The following is a 24,470-nucleotide window of genomic DNA, read 5'->3' as shown; positions in this document are numbered from 1 at the left end:
TGCATCTCTACACTCCTCAGTTTAGTTTTGTGATGCTCAGAGAGGCAGTTTTGTGGTGAGAGGAGCCCAGTGGCTCCGTGCTGGAGAGACATCAACGTCCGAACCTGCCCGAGGTGCCCTTCTGCAGGGGACGTGTACACAGCCCCCCTGCCACGGGCTTCAGCTCTGGTCTCTCAGTGCAAATGGGAGTAATATATTGCATATAGCTAAGAAGATCAGAAGTGACATTGAGGGGAAGGTATTTGCATAGTTTACAGTGAAAATGCACATTTTAAAAATCCCTCCAGACTAATTCTTCCCTTAAGGTACAGTCAGTGATTCCCCCTGAAGACAGAGGGGTATGTAGAGGAAGGTAACCCTCAGGATTTTTTGGTTATGTTTCATCATTTTTGGTTCTTCCGTCAGGATCCATTAGCAACTGTTGAAAAAAGGTATTCATGCAGGATCTAAAGACAAAGACCCCTGTAGCCAAGGGAGATACTCCCGAGCTGTCTAACAAAGCTAAAACTGAGATCACAGAGGTTCTGATGTTTGAAACTCATCATGAAATGATGGCACCATCCCAAAAGACAGTAAAGGGCTCCTTGATATAAGAAGTAAAGTGGGTTTAAGGAAGTCAAGCGAAATTTTTTTTAAAAGTAGCGGTTTGGAAATTATTTGGGGCACTGCATTTCCAACTTTGAGTTAGATATCCACAATCAAAGAGGGGGAAAAAACCAACAATCACAGCTCCTTTGTGCTTATTATAGCAGGAAAAATATGTGTTAATACTAGTATTGTTTCAGTTTACTCATGTGAATATTTTGAGAGTAAAGCTAGCTGAACCTTTTTGTCAAAATTTATTTCCAACAGAGTATGTTACTTCTTTGAAGCCAAAATGTTTCATGGAAACATATTGATTTCAACAAAAGTTTTCAAGGGAAAGCTTCTGAGGTCCAGGCTAGACTCTCTAGTTACCTCTGGAGAGAACAAGACTGAAAACCTGACCTTTTCAGATCCTTTCCAAAAATGGGCATTTGGATATAAATCCTCTTCACAAAAGCATTACAAAATTTGGGTTTTGTTCCAACAAGGAATAACAATAAATATGAAACCTCAAAAACCATCATAAGATGGAATAGATGTGCTCTGACCAGCTGCACTGGTCAAGTTGATAGAGAATATTTGACCTCAAAAGATAAAGATGTAAAAAGACTGCCGAGCGAGATTCTCTTTACCTTAGACTGCAATAATATTTGCTATGCCTCATGACCTCTCCGACTACATCTTGTAACCCTCCCTTCAACCTCCTCCAGGCTTCCCACTAGTGAATGAACAGAGATGTAGGGCAGTCATTGAAGGATGGATGATCAAACTCCTACTGAAAATGCCCTGGAGAAAAGTTAAGCTGGTTTTCAAATAGGCTGTTGGCATCCAAAGTCTCATGGCTCTATCAAGTAGCCCATTTCTAGCTGAATAGCTCTACTTGATATGCAGGACCTCACAGTGAAAAAACGTCCAAAAGGCAAGTTAACTTGTAAGGCACAGCTATGTTGTGCCAAGACCATATGGCTTCAGTGCATAAGAAAATGAAAAGCTTCAGGGAAGGAGGGACTGGATGACTCAAGAATTGGTAATAGGAGCTGGACACTTTCTATCCTAGGTCGTTATCTGGGATCAGACCAGCAATCACAGCTTTAATCGTTTCACCGATACTCCGTGTAAAGTGTCTGCTGCTTGATAGAGCTGGGACTGTACAGACTGGGACTTTTTAAGATGTTCTCTGTGGAGGCTCAGGATGGCATCAAAACCAAACCTGAACCATTCCTTGCCCCTTCCTCAGGAAGCTGATTGAGACTGGGTGACACAAATACGTCTGCAGGGGCTGGTTTTGCTGGAGAATGTGTTTTCCAATAGTCCAATCCCTTTCTGAATCCAGAGCGGAAACAAATCCTGGTGACTGTATCCAAACGGGAATGTGAAAATTCCCTGGGTAAAGCTCCATCTTTAGAGGCAATGAAGTACTGAACTTGAAGAAGGCTCGGTTGTAATCTCACAAAAGGAATTATAAAATGAGTAACATTTCCTTTCTTTTCTCATTAAAATTATATTTCCAGTTTTCTTTTTCACCTTTACAATTGCAGTATAGCATGACTCCAGGGGGAAATTCAATTTTATGTTACATTTTCTGTTTTTACTGCTAAAATGGAAGTGGCTTGTAGAGGATTTTACCTCTTATTCGGGATTTTAGTTATTATGTTTATTAGTATTTTGTTCCTATGTCTGATCTTACATGTTTGAAAGAACTATAGCTGAGGGTTTAAAAAAATGACTTTGTCCCAGTTTGGAGACACAATGAGAGATTTAGGCTGACAATACTTGTACCCTGTTTTGGTGTTTTGGCTCATGGTCCAGACATTAGGTGTAGAAGAGGTGACAAGGGTGTGTGCTGATGTGTTTGTAGGCCATGTCTGTCATCCATTCTTAGCGAAGCCTGAGGTGCCTGGGCTGCTGCTTGATTCATTCTGAGGAACACCATCTCTGTTTGTTCAATGCAGGTCATACAGACCTCATCTGCAGAGGTGGCCCTTCTCTGTCCTTGGCAGTCATGGCTCACTGCGGTGTTTCCTTTGGGCACTTCTGGCAAGGAATTTTGTTTGGATCACTTTGCCTCTCTGGTTGAGTTTATATCAATAAATAACGCTAGCAGACAATGTGATACTGATGACTGTTTGCTGAGACAACCTAGCCTGGGCAGGAGAAGCTTTGTGACCATGGCACGTATTTGCTGTTTGAAAACCCTCTGCTCTAACCTGTTCCCCATCAGAGCTGGATGGTAGATACTTGCAGCGCAGAGAAAGCATCAGGTTTGAACCAGGAAAGCAGCCCGTTACAGCAGGACCTGCAGGTCCTGTGCTTACCTTTAAGGCTGAGCTCAGAGACCACTGCTTCTGCCTTTGCAAGGACCAGATCTACAACGGCTACTTTAGCACCGGCTTCCCCCAATGCGTGAGCAAAGGCTCTTCCAATTCCCTGCCCTCCACCTGTGACGTAGGCCACCTTGCCGTCCAAACGCAGCCGGTCAAGGATGCGTCGCCTGTTATAACCCCAGAAGACGTCATCTTTGACCACTTCTTTCTAAAACAAAAACATACATATATTGTACAATAAGGTGCAAAGCACTGTAACGTGAAGTTATCAAGGACTCTGCCTGCGAGAATGAGGTGGGAGCAAGCACAGGGATCCGTGTCTTCTTGACTCATTATTTAATGCAAAAGATAAGACTAATTCAACCCAAAAAGCACCCTTATCCCTGCAGATGTTAGTCTCCATAGGAGCACTGAAGTGCAAGGCAATGGAGCAGAGGGGCTACGATTTGGGGAGATACACGAACCACTCCACTTACACGAGAGGAGGGGATGGTGTTTCCTTACTTAGCTTCCCATGAGAGATGGGACAGGTACAACCTCTCAGAAGATCACTGATCAAGTCTTGCAGCTATTTCAGCCCCAGGGCCAAATCCTGCCTTTGGGCTCAGCTGGCTCCAGGAAGACACAGAGGCGAAGAACAAGTTCCCGAAGGCAGGATTTGGCTCAAGTAAAGTGCAATCAAAATATCTTCACAAGGCTGGTGCACAAATAAAGATATCAGCCAATAACTTAAACCAAGCTGTCATCTGATCGGCTGCCATACATCATTTCCCCCTCCCTGGAATCAAAATGGAAAATACAAGATGTTTAAAATACTGGGTTTGAAATGCCAGGAATTACCAGTGGGTGTAGCTTTGGGAGCACTCAGAAACTGCAAAACAATCAAGATGTTTTGGTCTGGATTTACAGAGTTAGGCCATTATGGTTCCAGATGGGAATTTCATTACAGCTGGATGATGCCCACTACATAAAATGGAGAAAGATAAAAGCACCATCTTTTCCACAGGACATGCAAAATCTAAGGCCATGAAAATATTAAGTTCAGAGACCATAGGAGGGCATCACGTGCTGTCTTTGGGCAACAAAATGAGCTATTTCAGAAATATTGCACTGGTTCATTACAGCTGTGCCCCAGCTCTACCTGCCCACATTCCCCTGCACGGGAAGGACCAGGGAGCATGAGAAATCAATATTTAATAGCTTTAGTGTAGCCCTGGACTAGTGAGGCTAGTATGTGCCAAGCCCGAAGTTGGTATGTCCATGCTGCAGAGCACTACTGTACAACAGAACATGAGTTTGAGCTCTTGCCACCAAACCCCTGGAAATTATTTTATCACTGTCCTCAGCAGAGCCAAAATTTTCCCAGAAGTGCTTGCAGAGAGAAAATACACACCTTGGATTCAATCACTGCATCTGGAGGTGCAGAGCTTCTTCGAATGACGGTCAGTCCACTCTGCACAGGTAAAATAATCTGCAAAGAGAATACATGAACACAGGGTTCTCAACTACTTTGTACCTGGCTTTCTGTTACCCAGATTCCACCAATATGAAGGACAGTCCTTCCTTCCATAGGCCACTGCAGATTTTCTCCTACTCCTACTCTTTAGCTGAAATTCCTTCCAACACAAATATGTCAGGCACTTGTATTTGCTTACATTCCTCTTCCAAACTCACAGCTTCCACAAACACCAGGAAAAAAATGCAATTGTGTCTCTCCATTTTCTAATTGTCACTGATTTGTGTCAGCTGCTGAGGTTTCTGGGTTTCCACTGCCTAGCTAACACTGTCATGAGGATATTCCAGTCTTATTCCTGGGGCTCAGCAAACCACAATAGCAACACTTTGGTGTTCTTCAACTTTTTTCTTCAGCATTTGCTAGAACATCTGTCCTGCATCCATAGATGGATGTCAGTGGGTTTTGATACCATTACCACACTTCAGTGAAAGCTGCACTCAGCATTGGAGATTCAACACTAATATCAATCCGTTAGAACATCAGCTACGGAAACAACATGCTATTTACATGCACTGAATGGCTAACAGTAAGATTCAGGGCATGGAAAACTGTCATTAATCTTTCCCTCCTCTACAAAGAAAAGCTATTGCTCCCGGTAAATTAGCTGATAGTTGTGCTGACAATAGAATAAATACAGAATCACAGGAGGCACCTCTAGAGGCCATCTGACCTGCAGATAGACAAGGACCTTAAGCCTACAAGGTGCACACGAAAACCCTCTGGGCATGAGCCCCACAATCCTGTGCCGTGGAGAGCTATGGTAGGGGGGTGTGGGAGGAGGCACCTGGAACGGAGGTTTCAGACCTCACCTGTCCCATCATGGGACAGCCTGGCAGCGCAGGAGGGTGGACAGGGATCCATCTGTCCTCGGTGGCTCCATCCAGCCACAGCAGCCCCTCTGCCACCCCATGCAGCTGTAGCATGAGAGCAAGCTTTGCAGGCTGGTGAGACTGCCCTGGGGTAGCATGATTCACATCTGCTTTCAAAGCCGTGGAGGATATTTATCTAATTTTGCCTCTAAAACCACAGCATATTGTTTATGCATCCCATTACTTTTTGTTTTTTCTCTCTTGTTGGAGTAGGACTTTGTTGACTCCTGTTTTTCTGGGGGTGACCTACAGCCTCCAGAGCGTTTAGAGCGGAGCGGCGGTTCCTTGGTTGTACTGCAGAGCTGATTATTCACTCTGAAGTGCTCCGCTTTTATCTTGCCTTTAACACTGCGTATGATGGAGACAGAGAGTGGGGTCCATTTCTGAATATAGAAACTCCTATATAGAGCTCAAGTGAGGTGAATTATAATAAAATTTGAGTTCATTTTAGGTCCCCTGGATAATGGCACCAACAAAAGAAACATTTTAAAGAGTACTTTGCAAAATCTATAGATACAGTATCACAGGCACCTTAACCAATTGCATTGCACTAACCTGCTCAACACGAGGATCTGAATTAATCACTGTATTTAATTTTCTGACAGCTAGTACTTTTTCATCAGATATGTTCTCCAGGTAGACTTGTCCTTTCATGAGTGTATTCTCTACACAGATCAGTCCATCCATTCTCAGCAAGTGGTTATCCATGACAAAGCTGTAGTAGTTAACAGAGTTCCTTTGATCAGCATCAATAAAGACTATATCAAAGTGCTCATCCTCAGCATGTAATGCCTGGGAAAAAATGATGTTGGAGAAAACACTAATTATTTACCTGAAACTTGAAAGTCGTGCCATTAACATGTCCTTTATATAAAACCTAAATCATAAGGAATCCTTTCTTTTAAGGTAACATCACTAGAATTACTTCTGGAGGTCTCAGGAGTTTGCCATGCTTTACAAACAATCCTTCAGCAATGCTGGTGCCCAAAATTCTGAACCTCTCAAAGAAAATCAGGATATAAAAGAGGATGGCTCATCCCAGCTTGAGAGTTACAGCAGAAACATCTGCGTATCTAGAGTCAAAGCGAGTTAATCCATCAGGGTAAGGGAGAGGACTGGCATCAAACCCTGAGGCTGAGGTGCTGCCGTAAGATATCTCTTCTCAAAAGAGTAACTATCAACAAATTGAAGAGTGGCAATTATATCAGTCTTTGGGAAAAAAGAGGCATAAGGCTGACCCTGGGAATTGCAGACTAGTGAGTCCCACTTCAGTAGCAGGAAAATGGTTGAAATCCCAATTAATAATAGAATTATAAAGCACATAAAAGAACAGGTCATGATAGAGATAAAGCAGCACAGCTCCTGTGAAGGAAAATGATGTTTCTTTAATCTAAAAAAAATGCTTTGGATGGCTCAGCAACAGAGAGGATAAAAGAGAACTGGCTGCTATCATCTAATTGGATTTTCAGAAATGTGGCACACCTTCCCTCCAAGCAGGCTGCTGATGATAATGTATAAAAGTGTTGATGGATGACCAGATGGGAGCCTTTACAGCCTTCTCCTGTGGCAGTTAATGCACTCGCTGCCCAAGAGGCTGCTATGGAATATTTCAGATTCCATCTGGGACTATTTAACTGCATCTGTGTGCGTTGCAATGAAACAACGGCTCATCCACCTATCTCGGCAAGCAGAAATGCTTTCAAGTCTTGGCATTTTGAGTGAAAAGAGAAACAATTATGTTTTCCAGAACTCACTGTTTCTACCACAACTTTTAACAGCACTTCTTGTGTCCAGATTTCCCTTTTGTGTTTGGAGACATTGTGCACAATGAGTGATGAGCGATCCTCTGAGATGAACGAGAGAAAGCATCAATAACAAATGGCAACAGAATGTGAAAAACTAATTTGTTTTTAAGAGTGAGGCTGATGGCTCCCAAACAGAGATTTCAGGAGCCTTTCTGAAACAGGGAGCGCATCATTCAGACACAGAAGTAGCAGAAAGTGGATCATTCAAGCTCTGAATTACTTCATTGTGCAAACTGGTGTCATTGTGAGCTTGTTAGTGGTTAAGAAATTAAGCCTGCCTGAGAGCCTGGACAGTCACACCTAACTGCAGATGCTTGATAGCACAAAGTTCTGCCAAAATCATTCATGAATCCACATTTAGGATAATACACTGGAATGAAAAAAGACCTTAAGGCCAAATATATGCTGGTTTATAATAAATGTAGCAGAAACTAGGACATCCAGTTTTGTGGGATTTCTATTTTCATTTCATGACCAGTAAGAGAATTTTGCCCTAGTTCCCTCTTGAGCTGTATTGTGGGAAACTAGCAGGAACATTTTTGCTACTCAGAAGAGCATCTCATATCAAGTTGCAACTCAGCCAGTCTGTCCTATGCGGATATTTAAGGAAGGGTCAGAAGATGAAAGCTGGGAGGAGGAGTCCATCAGGAAGAGAGATTAGAGGTCTCATTCCCCAGAGAGAAGAGCTGAGCAAAATTCAAGTAATTATCATGACTTATCACTACTTTCTGACTTGTAACCTTCCTGAGTGGAGGAGGTGGGGGGCAGACATTCAGAAGCAGATGTGGCCATCTCTGAACATATGTTACTACTGCTCCATGGTATGGCTCCCTAATGAAAAAGAATCTCACTTTTATGCATTGACTTCATTAGGTCCATATGGAGTTGTGTAGCTCTTAGGATATTAGCTGGACTTCTTATTTCAGCTCTCTTTCTGTGTTGTCTACCTGCTGACAGCTTATCTCCTTCTTATCTGTCTTCTGATGTCTTCAGATAAACCATACTGCCAGTTTGTTTCCACAGCTTCAAGACTGCTGTTGGGTTTTCCCTAAACAGCTCCAGGCCTATAAGGGGAATCCATGGAATTCCTTGAACCCTGCTTTGCCCGTGGAGCAGCATCTACACAAAAGGCTAAGAGCCACAGGAACGGGAAAACGCTCCCCTTCCTGGAGCTCTATGGCGAGCAAAGCACGGGTCACCGTGGCCAGGGTACCACACTGGAGAGGGTTTCCTCCTGCGGAAGGCATGTCTCTCTGCCAACACCCACTGCTGAACCAGGAGAGCCAGAAAGAAATAACACTGCTGTACTGGTGGCTCTGATTGCAAAGCCAAGCACTGGAAATCTCAGTGCAGTGATGGAGAGAAGAGCAGCACTCACTGCTGTCCCTCTTCTAACGGATAAGGGGTTTAAAAGGAGGGATTGACCACCCTTCTCCTCCCAGAACAGGCCTGGCCCTACCTGGGACCTCCCAGCACGCTGGAGATGCCTTTCTCCTCTGCTAGGAGAAAGGCAGAGCCCAAACATCTCCAGCTGTGAGGATAGCTGAGATCCAGAAGGAAATAATCTGCCTGCAAAATGTCCCGCTGAAACTAATTTCCTGAATGTTTACGGTGCAATCCCTGCTCCTTGCTACAGAGGCATCGTAGATGGTAACAGATGGCAACAAGAAGTGTCTTAACTCAGAGCAAACTTGGCTAAAATTAATGCTTTTGCTTACAGTGAGTCATTAACTTCCTTTTGGTTAAAAAAGAAAAAAAAAACAACTTGTGGCACTGCATTGCATAGCGGAGATGCACCAGAATAGAAAAGGAAGAGCAGCGCTGGTTGACAGATAAGGCAAAAGATCAGGGAGAGGACATCCCAAATAAAAACATGAATGAATCTTCTACCAAAGCTGAGAGAAAACCTGATTGGAGTCCTGATCAGAGACAACACTCTCTCAATAAGGCACATACAAACTCAATCAGAAAAAATGACTGTCCAGTTCCTTTGATATGGATCATACTGTCAGCATATTTGTAATAAAGATGTACTCAAAACTTATTACCTTCCCTATGTCTTGTTCTTGACCTAAACGCAATAGCAATCCATCCTTAGGGTACACAGAATACATGAAAAAGTACAGCTTCCTTTTAAAACACCATTAGAATATTTTATGTATGTGGACATACACTCTTGTTACTCCTAAATGCTATTCTATTGAGTACAGTTTATATTCACCGGCAAAGCTAAATCTCTAGGGAAGCTAGAGAGGGAATGCAATTTCTAGTAATAACAGCTCACAACAGTGAATACTATCCACTTATCCCCACAATTTCCAGCTATTTTGGACTCCTTTCTGAATTAACCTTTCATATCAAAAGGAGCAATTCTGCACACTAGAGACTCCGACACAATTTCATGCATAATTTATTCACTCAGTTCAACATTAAACGCAGAGTCCTTGACTTTGTCAAGGTGGATTCTGTTGGCAGACTTCACAAGCAGCAAAACAGGAGAAATGAGATCTGCAGCTCAACCTCTTCACCTATTCTGTCTGGTAAAAGGAGGGAAAAAAGAAAAAAGAAAACCCCGACATGCTTATACAATGCCCTACAATCAGCAGAATCTGCCGCAAACACGGTGTTATTTTTTGTGTAGCATTTTCGATTTTAAAATGGAAGGATCAGAATCATGGATAGGAATAATTTCCTGGTAGTTTGCATTCCCTCTGGACTCAATCCTGCATCCATTGTTCAACCAAAACTCCACTGGGAGTTAACGGAAGCTCTTTGTGCCAGATCAGACCTCTTGCTCACAGCTGAGGCACGGCAAGGCACATTGTTCAGGTTCAACACAACGGAGTTTAGACTTGAGGTTGTTGGGATAGGTTTTTAAATGTTGGTCCAGGATACATTGAAAAGGTAGCTAATTTCCACCAAAAGAACCTGTATCACAGACTGAACCCAAGGACAGGCTCCCCCGACTCCACATTGCCAAAGATTATGTCAAAATTACCAAGGTTATTGGGCACAGAGGCTTGTGCCATGGTGTATACGAGCTACATGCTTTGGTGGGGACCTCACCTAGCTTGGCAGTGCTTGTCCCTCACGCATGGCAAAGGAGGACTTTTTCCCATCGTGCCCTCAGATACCAAATGTACCCCACTGTGTACCCAAGCTCTGCAGCTCCTGTCTGGTATTTAGCGTCCTTTGACAGCTGCGAATCCCAGATGTTTTGCAGCTGGCTTTGATCTGGGACAAGAGATAGGGAAGCTGGCCATCCCTGCCAACGCTGTGCAATAATGCAAAGGAGCAGCAAGAGGCTTAAGAAAGCCTGGTCACGGCACCACTGTGGACTAACGTCCTGCCTTTGCACTGCTCTCCGTTCACTCACAGCGGCAATGAGCTGCGCTCATAGGTGGAAGAGCCAGAGCCACAAAGACCCCACTGTCTGAGGGGCACAGACACAGATGCATCGCATCCTTGTGGCAACAGCTGCAACATCCAGCAGCTTTCCTTGTGAAGGGCATTGACACCAAATGTGGATGCAGCACGGGACACATCCTGCAGCACTTGGATGGTACCTTCTACCCCAGGCTAGGATGTACCTCCTGGGTGGACCAGTTTTACACCAGAAGTGAGTGTACATCCTATACCTTCTGGCAGTTTGCAGTTTCTGAATTATAGCTTCATGCAGTGGAAGACGACTTCCCTGCCAGGTAGTTTTATTTATATACCACAGGACATTTTTGCGCTTTTGAAAGAGCCAGTGCGTTGAGGCAAGTTCTCTGCTCCCAGGAACTTGCACTGCTGCAAAGATTTGAGAAGCAGCAGATAAGCAGTAGTTCTGCCCCACTGCACTCACCTTGGAAGCAAAATCCAGCCCTAGACACCACAGCAAGAAAGCTGCAGCAGCCACCTCCAAAGAGCAAGTGGTGGGTGACCATCTCTGCCCTCTAGCTTTTGTAGAGGAAGAGGAAAGAAACCGAGGGCTGCAGACAACATGGACAGCAAAGACAACCCTTGCCAGAGCTTTTTCCAGCTCTCCTGAATCTCACCATGCTTTTCAGCATCTCTTACCCAGCTCTGCACTAGACCGGCCTCTCCCTGCAGGTGATGGGAGACAGAATCAATGCTCTCCTCCACAAAGCTGAGCTGTGAGAGCGTGGCTGTGCTAGCCCCAGCCTGCCTCCTGCCCACAACTGGCTCGTCCTCCACCGCGACATGCCAGGGCACCAGAGAGGTCCCCAAACACGTCACTTTATCATTTAGACCTGTAAGACAATCTTGATTATCCTTATACCAATGACAAAATACCTGCCAGGTTGAGCAACAAAAGTTCAGAGCCCAGTGCAGAAATCCTGCACAGAGAGGTGTCTCCAGTGCCAGGATGTCTCCTGCCAAACACGAGCATCTCCACTCCCATCAGAGTTGTTCAAAGCCCTGAGTACCTGCAGAACTGGGGTCAGGATGTGCCTTCGCGTTGCAATCGGAAAATATAAAATGAATTGCAACGTTCTGTTTTAAGGTTTTCATTTTCATGTCTTTGCTGCTTTCTTTAATCTCCGCGCAGCATGTATTCTGCCTGCCTCTAGATATTTTAATTCAGTCACAGTAAGTCAGTTGCACAGAATGGGCACTAGAGAGCAACAGCAATTCAATTAATTTCACACTCACTGCGGGGAGCTGGGATTTTAAATGCTGCACATTGCAGGTGATCTGTAACGTTTCGTTTATTCATACACTTGGCAAAGCTCTTTGTTTCGTTCTTATCAAACTTGGAGGTCATGAAAGCCAGAGGTCAGAAAGCTCCTGGCCATTTCATTTTAGAAACAAAGATGGTACTGTTAATGCAAAGAGAGCTACAATCAAGCTCACAATGACACATCCAGATTGAAAATGGAATCTGATCAAATTAGATTGCATTAATAATAAAAAAGCTATTTATTTAATGAACCTGGCATGGTCATCACCTGTTAGCATGCTAGACCTGCAGCAGCATCCTGGAGATCCATAAACTGGAATTAAACATGAAACTCCTCAAGCTGCTGGCAATCATAAGCTTCTCTCTTTCTCAGGATAAAGTCACTAGCCAGTATTAAACAAATACAGATAATACATTTGCACATCTGAAGCCTATCGTATTGCTCCGGAAGTGAGAAACTTGGGATCTAATGGTCCACAGGGTTGCGGACAGATTGTGGATGAATTACAAACTTCTGCAGGACTTTTCCAGTTCTTGCGAGCACTGGGAGTGAGTTGTCCTTGGGAGCAAGCTGTCCTTCTCAGAGCGTGCCCAACAGGCACGGATACACTCATTCAGCTTGTTGTGTTTGGAATTGGAGTCCCTGAAACAAAGCCCACCCATGTCAACTAAAACTCTTCCACTGAAGCCTATCAACCTACATTTAGAGCTTGTGATCCCTCTGATCCAAAGGCACACAGTATTTTAGTTAAGAAGAGAAAAAAACATCTGGCATGACAGAGCTGTCCTATCAAACCATCATCATGAATGAGAAATAACTCCCGTGCAAGAGTGTGTTCACATATTTACAAGCACACTAGGGTCACTACCCAGCCTTTTGTGGGCAGGAAATAGGACCTGCCCAAAACTCTTTAATCTGCTCTGCACAAGAGCTCCCAAACTCCCCTTTCAACTGACTTTACCTCCAAAGTGTCGGCTGTCGGTCCCACTTGCATGCTTATCTTTTTACCATCTGAAGAATAATCAAACGCTTCTTGGCTGTTCACTCCGAGATACGGCGCTTCTGCACAGGCAAAGATTTTGCCGTCATCTGGCAATTCTTCTGCAATAGCAAGGATACTGTAACCTTTAAGCTTGCCGATTAATAAAATCTTCCTGGCTCTGATCATATGAACAAACATCCTAAAAATTTGGCCTGTTGAAAGACAGGAATGAAAATTTTAAAATAAAACCAGTATAAAGACTGTACCCTTTTCACAATGAAAATTAGATGTACCTTTTAAGTGATCATAAAAAAAAAAAAAACACAAAAAACCCACTAATCTTAAAACATTTTCAAATAAGGGTTTAACAACAGAATCTGACAAAATTTCATCTAAAATGCAGCTAAAAGACAACAGAATAAAGGGACTGGTTTTAAATGTAGAACCTTTATCATCAATGCTGCTATTGTTCAAGTGCTTGTTAAATAGTGCTTGAAATATTGCATATTTTAACATTTCCCCCATATGAAAATGGCTTTAAGATGTCTCCATATTCTTTCTGGAACCCGGTTAAAAAAAATCACTACATTACCTTGCATTTGCTCTTAGAGTCATTATCCCTAGACAGCACCATCATTTAAGAAATTTATCATCAGTGGTGTCCTTCGAACAATGTATTAGTGTAATACATTATAAGAGTACTTCACTGTGATGATGTATTACTCAAAAGATGGGAACATCTGGGGAGAATGAATCTGGGAATGGATTTAGTGTAATAGGCTTTATATGGGGACTGCTGCTTGAAAAGGTACAGTGCTTGGCCACAGGCCACCTCCACCACAAAAGAACCTCAGTCCCTATCAGATACCACCAAACCCAAACCAACGTGATTTTTCCCTTCCTCCCCCTTCCAGTGAGGACAATAATCTCTGCTGCTCACTAAGGGACGGGGCTGGTACTGTGAATTAAAGCACACACGAGCATGTGCGTGGGCACCGTGTGTGTGGACACAAGGGCACAGGAGGCGGGCGGCAGGGAAAATTCACACAAAAGGAAGACTGAAACCTATAAGAAGGTCTTATCTCTCTTTTAAAGTAATTTCCCACATTTTATTTCCACTGCATTCATCCTATCCTCACTCAAGATGGTGTAGAGGATGATCTCAGGGATAACCTTTAAACCAATCTGGCACAATTTTCATAGAGTCATAGAATGGTTAGAGTTGGAAGGGACCTTTAAAGCCCACCCAGTCCAACCCCCCTGCAAGGAGCAGGGACATCCCCGACTAGATCAGGTTGCTCAGAGCCCCATCCAACCTGGCCTTGAACGTTTCCAGGGATGGGGCTTCCACCATCTCTCTGGGCAACCTGGGCCAGTGTTCTACAACTCGCATTTATCCTCTTGGTTCACCAACTTGCCATTCAAAGAGCCAGAAGTGTGTTCTTCCTGTAGCCTAACTCTGGTTTCAGTTCCTCCAGTGTCCCCTGGGACATGGTCAGGTGAAGTTTTTCTGGAAAAAGAAAGAAATGTCAACATTATGATAAAAACCAAAACCTGAATATCCTGCATAAAAACCAGCAACCAAGCGAGAACTCCTGGAAAAAGATAATCTCCGCATGAGCATGAAAAAACAGCCCAGAAGCATCACAAATATCGCTAACCTACAGTCCTAAGAGGATCTGGCTTGGCAATAGGTCCGTCTTGGTGCTGGCAGCCACTCCAACCATCAAGGCTTTGGAAGAAGGGGCTGTGGGGCTGAAGTAAAATGTTCCTCACTGTTCAACCTCAAATCTTTTCCATTTCCAGTTGGTCCCAGACAGTTGTCTGTCTGTCTGCTGGTTTGGAATAAACAGTTTTCCAGCTAACCTGGCCAGGTTTTGCTCAGCTCTAGAGTGGGGATCTTTTCATCCAAAAAAAAAGTTTTCATTGCAGAATGGGGGGAAAGATTTTTTGCAAGACAGGAAAAAATTGGTTTTCCTCACAAACCGATGAGAAAAACCTGGTATCTCCGCTTGCTATTTCACAGAAGCCAGGCCTGTGACAATGAGTTTGGATGAAGTGAGATGCTACTTATTATAAAGAGAAGAGAATAGACGACTGGAAGAAGTCCATAGCCTCCAGCCAGATTAGATTACCCTATCTGAAGAAAGTAACCAACAGAAATGGTTGGTGATACTTCTGCAGGCCAGAGTTTAGAGCCATTTCAGCTTTCTTTTTTTTTCCCCCAGCTCCTCCCTCCACTCCTCAGGAAAATGAGAAAGAATTCATAACCCGTGTCAGCCACACTCAGATAATCCAAGACTTAAAGAGTAGAACATTTCATATAACCTCTTTTCTGCCCCTCACAAATGCTTTAACAACTTTAATAAGATAATGTATAGCTATTATCATACAGTAAGCGTAAGTCAAACAACTATCAGCTATTATTTCAGCAACAGAACGAACACTCAGCGTTCCCATAATCCACAGCCTGGAACAGTTTACACATTGTCAATTTCAGACAGAACTGGCTTTTTCCACATATTAAAACGTACACTGATAAATGGGAATCGTTCCGCAGACCCCACATGGCTGGGTAATATACAGTAGCTCAAAAAAAGAATAACGAGGGTATCAGTTGGACTTCTGAATTAATGATACCTTAAATTAGTTTAATTAATTAGTTTAGTTACTGGAGTAATTTAGTTAGCAGATTAATTAATGTTTGTTGAGCGCTTGGAGATAAAAGCTGCATGTAAAGGTTGTTATTACAGGGTGGATCCAGAGGTGCAGGTTTTCTTCACTCTTTATTTATCCCAGCACCAGTTTGATCCAGGGGCTCATTCTTTGAGCGTTTCAGCGGACACCACGTGGAGGCTGGCCTGATGACTTTTCACAGGTTATGGTCCAACACAGACATAGTCAACAGTCAACTGGGAGAATATCTTCCCAAATTTAGAGTTAGGACTTTTTGTTCTCACCTCCTCTCCTCGAGGCCATTCGTGCACACAGACACACACATGTCCATGCACACTGTGCTGTATATTTGGGTGCAGTTGACTCTCATTCTTCTTCCTTCTACTTTCCCCCAAGTTTATGGCATATTCTGAACAGAAAACCTGAGAACATATTCGTACAATCACAGAAAAAAAGCACAAGCTTACAAAGGACCATCCATACCTCTTTGAAGTTGCCATTGCATCCAGGTAAGGGTCTAGTCCAAGAGCAATATCAAGAGCTTTTTGTAAGTAAATCTTGAGCTGTTCAGGAACACGAGACTCACAGAGGGCTATTTCTTTCGCTTTGAGAAGGTTCTCAGCAATGAGGCCAGCTGGGCTTTCTGACATGGGAAATAAAAGGAAGAACAATGATTTCATAACTGCTCAAATTAGCAGAAGAGGAATTCAGACTGCAAGAAACAAGTGCCTTTTTTTTTTTTCCATACAAAATACAGGTTTTTGGAGGACTGTGAAAACAATTATGGAAATTTTTTTGAACAGAAAAAATATTATAGTTCTAATTCATTTTTGTTGCATGCATTCTCCCTTTTTTTCTTCTCACAGTTGATCCTTTTGTGAGAGGAAAAGGATAAGAATATTTCCAAAACATGAATTTTCACTTTTGAAGCTCTGAGACAAACATTGAACACCAAACAACTACATACGAAGCTCACTCCTCTAGGTAGCTTTTTCCTTGGAGAATACAGAATATTTCTCAAACCGCTCTTGCAAAACCAAGCAGATCCTCTCAGGCCAGGACATGCAGGCACCGGGTCTAGCCTTGTCAAAAGAAGGATCTCCACTACTTGCATGCCAACGGGGTGCACGAGTGCCCTCGACACGTGTCCATGCCACGGAGGCTGCTGTGTATAGAGTCCGCAGAGAAACTCGTGATACTCATGCCTAAAATACCATTACACCTGCCTTAATGCAGCCAAACTGACAAACACTCAAACAAAAAAAAAAAATATTGTGCCAAACCCATGATGGCATCAAATCAAAGATACTCTTCAACTAATGATTTTAAGCAGGTGTTGTAGCAATCACCCTGGCAGGAACACAACCTCCTAACCCTTCTGCCTTCAGCCTGCCACAACAGCTCGCGGTGGTGATGCACCACCCTGAACTCTCTGTTTCTCAGGTCACAAAAAAATAACTATGCTTGAACCCATTGGCACCACGGGGCAAATTTCCCAGCATCTTTTCACAAGCCAAACCCTGCCAAAAGCTGATCATTCAGGTAAAGAGAAGCAGTTACGCACAACACAATGACATGTCAGTGTTTCCAAGGCTGTGGAAACATCTCCAAGATCAAGATCCCTCTCCCCATGGCACTGTACTTGCCCTGAGACCCCAGAAAACCCATATGGCAGCAATGCAACAATGGACCTCAGCGAGCTATGGCCCCACAGAGTAAGATAAAGTTCAGAAAAACTCCCCCACTCCTCAAGTGTAAGAGCATGTGCTGGGTTATGAAAGCACCGGCAAGACCACGTTTCAGGGACACGGGGCAAGTAAGCTGTGAGTGTAACTGGGGTGGAGCAGATTGCTCCTGGCAGAATTTTGTTCCCTATCATAGAAAAGCTGCAGACAACTAGAAGTGAAGCGGGTGAAAAGAGGACACGCTTCCTCTGGAGGACTGGCTCGTACCAGCCCAGCAGCTGTAGGGCAAAGCCCTGTTTCACATGGAAATGTTGTTGCTGCAGGCACCATGTCCCCATCTCAGGATGGGTTTCTGGTGGGGTCTCGGACACTGTAGAAGGTATCCAGCCACCCCATGGCCTGTCAACAGAGCTTAAGTACAAAGCCACTGAGGACATCAGAGTGTCACTTCATATAGGTAACTCCCCCATAGCCCACTGTTGAGAAAGACTGCATGAAGGCAAATGCAACTGCGTATTTTAGGAATAGCTTTTAACCAGAAGATCACTAAAGGATCAGACTGCAAAGTGAAGATACAAACACACCTCTGACTTCTCTGTTCCCCATTTCTTTCCATGTGCTTAACGTGCCGCCTTGGATATATTCCCCCAACACTGGGTCCTATGGGTGTTCTAACCCAGCCTTGGAGGTGGCCTGGAGTCAGCTTCTAGCCAAGTGGTAGCATGAGGAGGGGGTTTGGTTTTTTAATGTCTTCTCTGTCTGAGCATTTCAAGGGATAAATCTGAGACCGATACACCGAGCAACTACGTATCCTTAACGCAGGATGCAAAAATAGTCAGGTCTCCTCATTGTGGAGTTGGCCACTTTGAGTGTCTCTTTCTACAACCCCCCAGCACATCAAGATGAATGGAGGCACAGCAGATGACCCCGTTACCAAAAGAGCACCAGGGCTTCTGGTTGCTGGGGACTGCTCTTTCCTCTGCTACCAAGGGGCATCATGCGAATAAACTCATGTCTTTGGAAATGGGGAAAGGTCTAAACCTCCCCAAGGGTCTGTTGCTCAGAGCAGCTTTTCCCAGCTTTCTGTAGCTACTAGGAAGACAACTCTGTTGTTTTTTGAGACAACTGCACAACTTTCATTACCCAAATTATAAAACAAAAAATATGAATGTAGACAAGGAACATAAAATATATGTGCATTTCTCATGGAAATTGCCAGCCTGGACCAGACTTAGAAGTCATCTAAACAGCATCATGCTCATGGCAGTAGCCAAACCTAACGTAGGAGGAAGGCAGATTTAGGCCAGCTATAGCAGCACTTGATTTACAGCTCGTGCTGATCTCTTGCCATAGGGGCAGCTTATGTCTCTTTCAGCATTTTCATAATTAATTGCAAGTGCAGGAATAACTACCCCCTTCCCAGACCATGTTAGTTTGTTGACTTCAGCAAGTCCCTCAGCCCAGCTACACGTTGTGTGAAGACACGTTTTCTTTGTGCGGTATTTTCACCACCACGTGAGCGAGCATCTCCAGGCTGCGGGATGCTGGAGGCCGGGATCTGCTCATCCTCCCTGCCAAGCACTCTGAGGCTTTTTGTCAATTTAGGGAAAAAAAAAACACAACATGTTTATAATTCATGTCGGATTTTAGTAATCATGTTATTCTTCTGGATGAGTAATGGACAAGGATCCCTTGTTACTCAAGGAGGGGGAAACAAGACTTACCTCCAGCTGTTTTGTAACCTGTGTTATAACACTGATCGCAAGCGCCAAGACGTGCTACCGGGGAGAGGGAGCCTGCAGCCTGTGCCAACATCAGCTCTGTATCTCAGATTATACAATCTTTTCAGGAAGTGCTGCATTTTTTTTTACAGCCTGGTGATGCTTTGGGCCAACAGCAGAGGTCAGAATTGCCTTCATTTATGCAAGCACCCAACAAGTCAGAGCAGAGCTCAGGGCTGGCTGCCCTCAAGGCTCTGAGCACTAAGGTGAGAGAAAAATTTATGTAACTACATTTTTTTCTTTATGTTACTCCAGGAAAAGTGCTTCATTTTTAGTGCATAGTTTTGCATAACACCAGCAAAAAGCTGCTGGGCTATATTAAGCACTAAACTAGATTGCTTTGTTGCCTTCCCACGGCTCTATCTATGCACAGACGTCTTTTTCCCTCACATTATATTTTTCATACATACAAGGGGGTTAAAAAAAAAAAAAAGCTCACTCAGAGGAAATGCTGCCAGGTGCAAAGGAGAGGAGTTCAAGCCCTACCATGAAAGAGCAGGAAAGGGCTGCTTTAAGCCTCCAGCAGCTTCATAAAAAAATAAGGTGGCATTGCTTAGAATGGACCACAGTTGCCAGCAGGATGGTTCCCAGCTTCTTCCTCAGAGATGCTGAGAGCGCAGTCAGCCTGTTTTACAGCCAAGCTGAGTAATAGACTGCAGCTTCTACTTTTTCCAAAATCAGGCACTGTTGGCTCCTACTAAAGTCAGAGCCAGGACTGCAGGTGTGGTCATCACTGTCCCCTGAGCAGTGCCATGGAGGGGGAATGACTTCCAGAAGAGCTCCCCATCCCAGCTTAGAGCAAAGCATTGAACTGGATCCCCCGGACACTGTGCTGCCGGATGGCTCGGTGCTTGGGTGCCAAGCGCTTCGGCAGGAGCTGCTCGGTGCTAAACATTTGGAAATCCAGTCTGATAAAATCATCCCAAACAGTTCCAGCCATCACTTTCACCAGGGCACCTCAGGCACTGACAACGGCTTGTCACAACACTCACCACTCTATCTCAGCGTGTAAATACACCTCAGCCGCTGCGTTTTACCAGGCAACCCTGTTTATGGAAACCGCAATGCAACACTCAAGCTGTTTCCTTACCCCACCAGAACTTTGCACACAGAACTGCAGCCTCTTAGGAGACCCTGTGCTACTGCTTGACCCCAGTACATTAAACCCAGCTGTGACATACGCCCACAGTGTGGATGGAGCTGTAGCAGAAAGAAGCAGGAGTGTGGTTGTAGGACATCTGGAGCTGCTCGACGGCTCCAAACCTACCACCAATGAGCTGGGGCAGGGCCACGCACCGGAACACAAGCATGTCATAGCCCACGTGGGGCCAAGAGCGGTCTGGCAGCATGGGCCAAACCCAACTGCCTGTGTTGGAAGGGACCTTAAAGATCACGTAGTCCAACGCTCCTGCCATGGGCAGGGAACCTTCTACCAGACCAGGTCACGCAAAGCCCCATCCAACTTGGCCTTGAACACTTTCAGGGATGGGGCATGCACGGCTTCTCTGGACAACCTGTGCCAGTGCCTCACCACCCTCAGAGTGAAGTGTTTCTTCCCTGTGTCTAATCTAAACCTACCCTCTTCCAGTTTAAAGCCATTACCCCTTGACACATCACTACATGCCCCTGTCAAAAGTCCTTCCCTGTCTTCCCTGTAGGTCCCCTTTAGGTACTGTAAGGTCTCTCTGGAGCCTTCTCTTCCCCAGGCTGTACAGCCCCAGCTCTCAGCCTGATAGAGACCATATGTCAGCTGACTCATTTTCCATGAGCTCTCCTGCTGGAAAAGAAGTAGAAAAGCTGGATGCTCCCCAGCGCTCCTCTGCTTGCGTTAGGAGGCTCTGGCACTGGCAGAGTACACAAAGCACCCCATTATTTCCACACGTAATAAAGGACACCGCATGCAGCGGGGTAAGTGGTACATTCTGACAGCGGGATCCAAAGCCCAAAGCAGTCCAGGGGAGTCTTTTGACAGCTTCAACAGGCTTTAGACCAGGCTGTGGGAGAGCAAAGTCACTCTATTCAGAGCAGCCCGCATTCCCACACTCAGCTGTTGATTTTAGAAAACGCCCAAAAAAAGGCATCAAACATCCCGCTGTATGTGCCACACCAGGCACACGTGGCTATCGCAGAAAGCACTGAGGCAAGGTTAGAGTTGCGGAAAAAACATTTATAAAACAAGCATCCCAGTCTATCAGAAATGAGTCACAGCCAAAGCTCCCTGGGCACTGTGAGTGTCCACCTTCCGACCCATCCCTTTCTCCAGGGAGTGTCCTCCGCCCTCCGCTTCAGGTTCTTGCAGACCCACCTCCCCTGCTCAGCCTCACACTCCTCTCCCCAGTAAGCCCTTCCTCTGCTCCTTTCTGCCAAGCCACAGGTCACATCTCTGCGGGGCAGTGGGCGACCCAGGACTGAGACATCACACAGTGTCCCCTCCTGTCACACCATCTCTCCTGGAGCTCCCCACCCCACACAGGGAGTTTACCTGCAGGATTATGCATGTTGCTTCTTGTCCCCCAGCCTCAGAGGATGCTGCTGTGGGTTTGCTGCCTCTGCAGAGCAGCACGTTGGTGCTCAGGTGTTCGTCAAGGGGATGAGCTTCTCCACCCACCGTCACCTGGGCAGAGCCCCAGCTCTGGGGAGAGGCTGCGCAGGGAGGATGGCCCCGGGCTGGGGCTGCATCCACTCCAGCTGCACCCGCCTGTCCCCACCCAGAGTATGGGCGGTGGGTGAGATCAAACAGCATCTGACAGGAATAAAGAAGAGAAGAAATAAAGCCGACTTTCAATGCTTTCGCTTTATGTAAGAGCAATGTTCACTTCCTGACCTCAGGACACTGCTGGCTTCTCAAGGAGATAATCAGCAATTTCATAACCTTCTGGTTACATAGAACAGACATGTGTCCCAGCTAAACCATCAGGTATGAGGCCAAAAAGGTCCCAGGACTTTGAACCCCAGATTATCTACAAGTGGTCCATCGCTACGAAGTCACCTGCTGCCCCACGCAGCCAAACACTGGAGCACCCACTGCTCTTGGGTCCAGCTCAGAGGCTGGGTCTCTTCATCGGCTGGAGAAGGTTGTGTCACACAGCTACCAGTGGTCCCACACCCCCAGAAAGAGTCCCAGGAATGCACTGGCTGGAGGAGGCGTCAGGAGACACCACTGGGAACATCCAAGGTATCCAAAAGCCTCAGCTGGCCTATAGCAGAGTTAGAGCAGAAAAGGCTAGTGAGGAATTAAAGGAAAGTAATTAAAGAGCATGTGATGGAGCTGAGGTTGGCCAGCTGTCTCCTCTCCATGTAGATGAAACACAAACTGAATGAGGAAACATGGACAATCCCATAATTGGAACAGCATCTTTCACCTCTGGGATGTATCACCCCAGGCTAGTTCAGCCAACGATCGACTCAACATACCTGCAAAGCGTGCCGAGAGCGCCTGGGGCTGGGCAGAGGAGGTGGAGAGGCTGGGGGAGCAGGTCTTCACTGCAAGGCTCTTGGCAGCCCCTCTACAGGATGGATGGTACAAGAACATGGCAGTCGTTGGCTATGGCAAGCAAACAAAGGTTGGAAAGTCAATTCACCAGCTTCTAAAATGAAAGAGAAGATGTTTCAATGCCCCCAGAATAGAACAGGAAAGTATAAATGGAAAATAAGTAAATGCACAGAACAAAAGTGTAGAAGAAAAGCAAATAAAATAAGTCCCAATGCCCAGTGGATTTGCATTAATCAAAACAAATAAACAAGACGAAGAGACTTGCATACCTAAGATTATTCCATCTTATGATTTAGTAAACAACAAACTGCATTAGATCTGCAGCCCCTGTGGAAAGCAATCTAAATTGTGTTTGGATTAGGAGCTAAAACTTCAGATGAGTATTTGGTAAACAGGCTAAGAGCTTTACTATGCCATCTAATCCACTTCTGCTAGCTTTGGAGGTGACTTTGGGCTAAAGAAGATCTTCCCTTTCTCTCACCACGCAGAGCCGTATGCCGAGGGAGCATTTGGTGTGGCAAGCTGAGCCCGGGGCTCTCCGACAGCCCCAGCTGGAAAAATCATATGGAAAAGTGAATTGTCCATCCCTCATTCACGTGGGGAGCAGGGTGCTAGCTGCCACCGCCAGCTCAGCCGCCCGCCAGTCCCCACCACACCATCTCTTCCTAGAGAAGGGAAATTCATCCCTGTGGATGAGCCCATCCCACAGGATCAACATGCCTTTGGGTCAGGGGTCTCCTGGCATCATCTTAATAAGACAATAGGTGACAGTTGCAGGAAAGCCTGGGACCCAAAAGGCAGGGTCCTTAAGGCCCAGATACCATTGCCCGGAGCACATTGCTAATCCTGAAATTACTCCACTGCAGGGAAACCTCAGCATCTCAGAGCCCTGCAGGCAGCTGGGCAGAGGAATCACAACTCAGCACATCCCCCAAAGAGCCCTTCAGGGGACAAACCCTCTCTGATTATTTTTTTAAACCCACCATAAAAGCTAAAAGCAACAACAAAAAAAAATCATCTCCTTCCTCAATGCAAGAGAACCCCAGGAATGTGAGTTCAAAAGAGGTTTAAACAGCCTGTGTTGATCCTGTCCCCATGGCTCCTGTCTCACCCCATAAGTGCAAGTTGGAGCCACAGCCAGATCAGAGGCTCCGCAGCACAAAGGAGGTTCCTCAGCATCGTGGAGGATCACACAAATTGCCTTTCATAACTTTAAATTTGCTGTAGGGCATCATGCTTGAAGTTAATGTATGCACTCCTATTGTACTTAAGCATTATAAAACCAGCTGATTATACAACCCCATCCTGGTACTCGCACGTGTCTTCAAATGCTCTTGCCACCCTTAACGTGCATCCTGGATTGGATAATCTTAGTTTTGTAACTGGTCTCCCCTGTGGAGACAAGACCTCCCCTTCCAACACCTGGTCACCTGGAGACTTTAAAAAGCACCTCAAAGGCACCTAGTTACAGGAGATCTCACCTTCTGGAAGCATGCCGGTGTCAGAAGAGGCCTTTGCTCCAGCGGTCCGGGCCACCATGCCTCAGGAGCCCCAGCAGACAGACTTCCAGCTGGTGCGAGTCAAGAGCACGTGGTACCGGATCAAGAAAGGAGAAGCCCTTTCCGACTGCGAGGACAAGATAACGCTCTCCGAAGCAAAAATGTAAGTATAAAAGCCCATGTTGCTTGTTGGCGACTGCACTGAATGGCTCTGGCTAGCCAGACTATGCGGTGGTCTTGGCGGGATGCATTTCAGATGGAAAAACCATCTTGTGTGCCTTAAACCCACGGTTACGTGGATAACCCTATAAAAGTTGGCTTCAAGATATGTTCAATATGACAGCACAGGTATTTGCTGCTCTCCTTGGCTTGGCTTGGCTAAACTATAGAGAGATTTTTTTTTTTTATCAACAGTCTGAATTTCTGTGATTTGGAAGTTTCTTTAAACTTCTGAAAAGCTTACAGAGGGAATCCTGAGTGCTGCACTTGAGCTTTTATTTCCCCCTCTATGCGCGTGAAATCTTTGTGTGCAAAAGCTCACGCACAGGCGTGGGAGAAGGACGCGTT

The 24,470-nt window shown here is 45.3% G+C and overlaps 1 protein-coding gene across 1 annotated transcript in view; it reads right to left on the bottom strand.

Annotated features, from left to right (window-relative positions):
- Positions 1 to 21,409, bottom strand: part of LOC104477206 (uncharacterized) — a 34,394-nt gene extending 12,985 nt beyond the window's left edge. The window contains exons 1-7 of the mRNA XM_086755929.1: positions 21,394 to 21,409; positions 15,929 to 16,088; positions 14,188 to 14,279; positions 12,749 to 12,981; positions 5,850 to 6,086; positions 4,303 to 4,380; positions 2,901 to 3,117 (exon numbers count right to left, since the gene is read on the bottom strand). Coding sequence (XP_086612055.1) covers positions 2,901 to 3,117; positions 4,303 to 4,380; positions 5,850 to 6,086; positions 12,749 to 12,981; positions 14,188 to 14,279; positions 15,929 to 16,088; positions 21,394 to 21,409 — 1,033 coding nt within the window. The remainder of the gene's footprint in view (positions 1 to 2,900; positions 3,118 to 4,302; positions 4,381 to 5,849; positions 6,087 to 12,748; positions 12,982 to 14,187; positions 14,280 to 15,928; positions 16,089 to 21,393) is intronic.
- Between the last annotated feature and the right edge of the window lie 3,061 nt (positions 21,410 to 24,470).

Source organism: Chlamydotis macqueenii, chromosome 10 (assembly GCF_036417535.1).
Source record: "Chlamydotis macqueenii isolate bChlMac1 chromosome 10, bChlMac1.mat, whole genome shotgun sequence".
Taxonomy (NCBI): domain Eukaryota; kingdom Metazoa; phylum Chordata; class Aves; order Otidiformes; family Otididae; genus Chlamydotis; species Chlamydotis macqueenii.
The sequence above is the reverse complement of the archived record's forward strand: the minus strand, read 5'-3'. Positions and strand labels throughout refer to the sequence as shown.